The sequence below is a fragment of the Geospiza fortis genome, unplaced genomic scaffold, assembly GCF_000277835.1.
Source record: "Geospiza fortis unplaced genomic scaffold, GeoFor_1.0 scaffold130, whole genome shotgun sequence".
In the NCBI taxonomy this organism is placed as follows: Eukaryota; Metazoa; Chordata; class Aves; order Passeriformes; family Thraupidae; genus Geospiza; species Geospiza fortis.
The window spans coordinates 18,459,117-18,465,487 of NW_005054300.1; the positions used below are offsets into that span (position 1 = coordinate 18,459,117).

The 6,371-nt window shown below is 41.3% G+C and overlaps 1 protein-coding gene across 1 annotated transcript in view; it reads right to left on the reverse strand.

The window, feature by feature from the left end:
* The window catches only part of PARG (poly(ADP-ribose) glycohydrolase), a 58,188-nt gene extending 54,575 nt beyond the window's left edge, over positions 1-3,613 (reverse strand). The window contains exons 1-2 of the mRNA XM_014309933.2: positions 3,484-3,613; positions 111-1,085 (exon numbers count right to left, since the gene is read on the reverse strand). Of these exons, the coding sequence (XP_014165408.2) occupies positions 111-1,085; positions 3,484-3,605 (1,097 nt within the window). The 5' untranslated portion in view covers positions 3,606-3,613. The remainder of the gene's footprint in view (positions 1-110; positions 1,086-3,483) is intronic.
* Positions 3,614-6,371: the final 2,758 nt, after the last annotated feature.

Genomic DNA, 6,371 nt, shown 5'->3' on the forward strand with positions numbered 1-6,371 from the left:
AAAATATATTTTGCAAAGCTCTTTATACAATACAGCCTCTGAAACTCTATCACCAAGGAGGAAATTTCCAAGCATGAAAAAACCAGATGAAGAGGCAGACAGAACACTACCTTTTCTCCTCAACTTTAGGTATCCTCATGAAGTGAGAAGTGATTTTGGAGTCTCTCTTCACAGCCTGTTTTGCACCTTTGCATTCTGATGATGGAGCAGAGGAGATCCCAGGTGCCTTTGTATGCAGAGTGTCCTCTTTAACAGAATTATCTACTTCCTCAAAGCTTTCACAGCCCTTGGCAGAAAAATGTGATTTCCTTGACTCCAATTCAGCATCTCCATATTGAATCCTAAAAGATTTGTTTATGGGTTTTGACATATTAATCTCCTCTCGTTCATCCAGAAAGGGACTTGTTTCTTCATCAGCCTCTGACCCATGGCAGCTATTTTTAGAATTGTCCACATCCATTGGTGACTCTGGTTCACTTTCTTTCTCAAAAGCAGGAGAGTCCCCTGAACTGCTCTGACATTTGCTCAGTTTCTCAGGACCTCCAAGATCAGATACACAGGCATCACAACCAGCATCTGAAAGTGGACTTTCTGGAACTACATCCCCTTCCTCTTGCTCACCCGTTAAACAGACAGAACTGCAACTCTTCAGCTTCTGTGGATTGCATGAAGCCACTTGTCCATCTGCCTCGACGTCTTTTGAAGGTTTTGAATTTCCTCCTTTTGAAGCCCGGCCTGCTGATACCTTCCTCTGAGTCCAACTGGCACTGCTTTCTTCAGAGCCCCTCTGCTTGCCAGTTTTGTGCATCTGATCAATGTTGGCATTTTTAAAGAGCTCTGCAGACTGCAGCCCCTTCACAGGATCTGTATCTAAGACTGCATCTTTTTCCTCAGCCTCCCAGTTACACATGCTGCCTGTCTGAGGCAAATTTACTTGCTTTGCACCAACTTCCACAGATATTTTTGCATTATTTTGCTGACAAGTATTCTCTAAATTTTTCACATCATGCTCACCAAAGTTCTCTTTTTTAATGGAAGTCATCTTAGGATTTGCTTCAGTATTGTTATTAATTTTGCTGTGCAAGCTGTGGAAAAGAAGTAAGAGAATTCAATGTTTTATTTCCAAATGAAATTTCTGTGTGCATTTTTTAAGGAACAATGAAAAACAAACAACAGAAAGTACAGATTTTTACTTATTCTACTCTGTAAGTGAACACTAGCAGGAGCAACAGGTTTTACTGCACTGAGGACTGTAGCTCACTAGCAACCTATTTCCATTTAAAGGCTCCAAAGGAAGGTCAATCTGCTGCTTACCTCAGGAATCTATTCCAGTCATTCATTATCCTTATCTTCAAATCTAAACATTATGAGGCTATTATTTAGCTATTTTCTCCAGATGAAAAAGACCCTTAGAAGTTGTGATAAAGTCCTCCACAACTTTTATTTTTATCCATTAAATACAATGAGCAAGGAAATCAATGGTTTTATGGCCATTCCCTCAGAGCTACAAATTCATGAAAGAAGAGGCCACAGCAGTCCATAGTCTTCTATTACTTCCTTACTTTTATGAACAGCCCATGACTTCAACAAAACTCTATACAAAAACTCAAGTGTAAAATAAATTTCAAACTGATAATAAAAATTAAAAGATACATTAAACCAGGAGGTTTTAAACAAAAAAATAACCTGATTTGTCTTCATGTAAGGCAGGACAGGATAGAAATATTTCCTAATGGTAACACAGGGAAATGAATCGGGTTTTGTTGACCAGATGTCAGAAAGTCATTTCACATTTACATACTTTATGTGTCACATAATTTATGTGTCAGTGTATTGATAAAGAAAATTATTTAGAGGACACATGAATATTTAAAAAAACCCTGACTAGTCTTGGTGAACACACCACTCTGAACAGTATCTCCTCCTGAATGTATTGTTACAGTACTGTATACTCCCAATGCAAATTGAACACACTAAACTCTGGTCACTGCCCAGCTTCCCATTTACGCTAGCTAAGAAAAGATACAATTACCACACCATCCTAAATTCAGCCACTGGACATTTTAATAGACTATAGATTCCTGAAGGCATTAACTTTCTCCATGAATGGTAACAGATCCTTTTCTAAAAGAACACTCAGGATAAGGAGAGATGATAGCTTGGAACTGCATCCATAGGATGATTGTTTGAAAACAAAAGGATTTTAGAGAGCTTTATTTCATGATAATTTAACTTCTCATTTATTCCTGCAAATTTTGATGAACAAAAACAAGAGTTCATACTGCTGCCATCTCAGTTACTCTTTAAAGGTATTGACAATATCTACTGCCAACTTGAGAAATTAAATCTAACACAAACTTAAACTAAAATTGTGATGTTAACTGCAATAGAAAGGCACATGAAATGTTTACACAACAAATCTGCTTCTTAAAGTTGCCAAGGCTCTAATCTGTCAATAGGGATGGAGAAGGGCATAGAACAGCAATACTCTAAAGGGAATTTTAAAAAACTAAAATAATTCATGTCCTCCTTAAGAATCCTTTTAACATCCTTGATTTAGTGGAACCTGTATGCCTGCAATTAGCCCTGCATACATCTATATTAATCACTATCACAAGTCCTCCTAACTATTTTTAGCACTGATATGAACCTGGATCTCTATTTATTAACAAACACCAAAGCAAAATGAACCAGCACATTTACAACTGCAACTACAGAAAAATAATATCTGATATTCCTCTGCACCAGACAGCTAAGCTCTTTGGAGTACAAGTTTAAGGCAGCTGTGCAATCACTGCTCCTGTCAGACCACATCAGTCAAAAATATCAAACTTTACCTGGTATCATTCAGCAGCAAAAATTTGTAACATCTCCCATAAAAAATACTTCAATGTACATTTGAACACCTGTAAATTCTAGCTGTAATTAAACCAACTGCACACGTTTAAACTACAATTGCAGTCCAATGAGACAAACCAAAACAGATTTTTGTCTGTAAATTAACAACAGTGAGTTGTTGGTTGCAGGACTATCAGTGCAAATCTGCGACTGCTAGTGCCCTATGTCAAACAAAAATGAAAGCAGAACTTGACCAAAGACACAGTCTGGTATCACAACTAAATTGATCAAGAGTTGGGCTGCCACTGGAAGCAACACTTCCACTTTGCCTTTCCCTGCTCCAGGTTCTCATCTTTTGCTTTGCAGGAGCAGATGTATTTATTCACCTAAACAGTGACACGCTTCAGGAATCTATGTCAGCAATAAGTCTGGGCTTGGGTGTTTAGAGAGGATGGGAGGAGGACTAGTTAGCTGTTTGTAGCGAAAGTATTTGCTTGTTACTCAAGAGGATGTGCCAAGGCAAGGAAAGCAGCAGCAATGGGGCTGCCTCCATTTAGCCAGCTGTACTGGCAACCGGCATTTCCAGCTCCCACCAGGCCCCTCAGAGAATACACCTTTTAAACAAGTTTATGTTGTGCTTTTTACCTTTTGGACTCCGCTGTCTTGGGTCCTTTATTCTCCAACCAACTGGTAATTGTCTGCTGTTTACAAACTGAAAACCACAGTTCACTGTTACTACATGAAACATGATAAAACTGCAACATCATTGCATATGAAAAAGATAACTTGTACTGAGTGAAGATAAAAACACCTCAAATTAAGCCCTCATTAGCATCTCTGCTATAGGGAGCATCCAGACATTAGCAGTATTAAAACTACATGTGATGCAATATTTAATTTGCATCAGTCAGCAGCTGTAGGTTTTACAATAATCTTTATAAATTCCAGGCATGGTATGTGGTGGGATTTCTTTCCTCCAATCTTTTTTTTTTTAATACAGTTAAAAGGTTAAAAACATACAGTGAATGTGTAGAATTCAAAGAAAAAACCAAAAGAATTTGAACTTTCTAGCTCCCATCATTACCTTTAGTCACCACCACAGTGAGCCCCAAAAGCTTCTGCTGAATTTTGGAATGAGGAGGCAACATAACGTAACTTAAAACCAAAAAAGAACAAACAACAAGGCACCTTTGAAGACCCATCCAAGAACTTTATTTGTATGTAGCATACTGTGAAACATAAGGCCCAATATAAGCATAGCACACCCTGTAAGTGACAAGCACTCAGAAGAGGACTTTTTCCTTTCTCCTCCATCCACAAACAGTTTGAAAAGCTTTTCAATGCTTACTTTTCTAAACAGCAACAAAATTAAGGACACAATTTCTTCAGATTTACTACCAACATCTCAGTTCCAGTCTTATCTGTATGTTGCTGCAGGTCACACAAGGTTTCAATAGAACAGCAACACACGAATGAATTATGCAGAGACTTGGGGGGAAATGGGGAGAAAAAATCCAACGTACTTCTTTTGAAACTGGAAAACAGTCTTTATTAATATAAGCGGTATTTAGTTTTTTTGTGGTTATTTAAAGATACTCTGCAAATTTGGCAACTAGCTTCAATTCCCTCTCTTTCCACTTGCCAAAAGAAAGCATCTCCCTGGCACTGCTGACTGCGCAAGGTGTTTGCTGGCTGCTTTCAGCTGGGCAAGGAACAGCTGGAGTACCTTACTGTAACAACAGTTTTGCAGAACTGTAAATCATGCCTGGCTCTTCTGATTCGGAGGATGGGAAGTCTCAGCAGCCTCCTGCAAATGGAGGTTGTGTAACTTGTAACAAAGATGGCCGAGGCCAGAGGTTACTTATGAGACATTGTTTCATAAACACTTTCCCCAACATTCAAGGCCTTAAACTCTCTTACACTGCTGCTTATCAAACACTCTCATCAGAGGATGCCACAAGTTTTAGAAGTAGTCTCCAGAAAATACTAAAATTCTTTTTAGTTATTCTGTAATGGCACAAACAACGGTGCAAATATTTTTATTTCCAAAGAGTCACTAAACTTAAATCTAGAAGTTATTCTGATTAGCAAATTTCACCCTCTCCTAACATTTGAAGTGTTAATCCAAATTGCCTACAGGGAAGCAGCCAGCAAAAAAACACCAAACACAAAAATCTGAAGAGACATGTTAAAACATGGGACAAATAAACCTCTTCAAAGGCAGCTGACTACCTCTTGAGGTGTAAACCTCTTGTGCTGAGGAAGAAATACTTATTCATTAGCACAATAAACAGAAATTATGGCAGCAGCACCAGAACAGAACAAAATGGCTTTAGTTTGAAATTCAACATCTGAGCAGCCACGTAAGCCCTCCAACCAACACAACACACATCACTTTCATCCTTCCAGCATGGCTTTTTGCTACAGATAAGGTGGTAGGAACAAGAGGCAACAAAAAGACAACACATGCTTATTCTCAGCATAAACAGCACCAGACTTTGCTGCTTTTTTTGTTTATGGCACATTTATTTCTACTCAAGATAACTCAAACCATTCCCATAAAACAAAAAATCTCTTACAATCTACCTTTGAGGAAAACACCCTAATGTTCCAAAGATTCTCATTTACTCTGTAGGAGTGTACACCTCTAACTCTAAACTATCATCTACTCAAAGCTGTCTCCTAGCTAGGACTGAGTGAGGTTTAACTCATCAGCTGCAGATGACAACAAATAATTTGTTTGGGGCCTTTTTCCCTTTCTATGCATTCCTTTCTATTTCTGAAAGAGGTGCATTAAAATTTTATTTTGACAGCGTTAGCTCCAAACAGAAAGCAAAACTAAGACAGCCACGTGGGAACTTCGTCTACACGGCTTTGTTAGGCGGCAGGAGGAGCAGCCACCCCACCCACGGGGCCAGCAGCGCTCCAAGCTGGCAGCCACGTGCTTGTGTGAGCTCCTGTCATTACTCTGGGCTCTCCCTGTGTGACAGCCTGGCACAATCCCCGCTGGCTGCCTTTTATCCCGCAGGAAATATCTATGCCCTCTCTTGTGCAACATGCTACCTTTAGCGGCTCACATCTCTCTTCGATGATTTGCACTATGAGTGGAAACTTGCAAAGAATCAGGCACAAAACCGGCGCAAAGATCCTGCAAGGGGAAGCACGGGCAGTGATCACACCACGGGGCTGGGACACAGGGGACACGCTGGCACTGCGAAGCGAAGTTAGAGACAATTGCAGCCGGACGAGGAAGGGCAGCTGCGGGGAGGCTCCGTGCAGAGGCACACGCGGCCCCCGCCGCCCAGCGCTGCCCAGGCCGGCAGCAGCCCGGCAGAGACGCCCTGAGCAGCGGAGAGGGACTCGGAGACGCGGAGCCTCCGGCCCGGTCACCTCCTGCTCCTCCCGCCCAGCCCCAGCAGCGACCGCGGGCGGGTCGGGCGGGCGGGGGGCACCGGGCAGCGCTCTCAGCTGGGGCCGGTTCAGCGCAGCCCGGGTTCCGCGGGCACCGCCGGGGTCCCGCACCCCACAGCGAG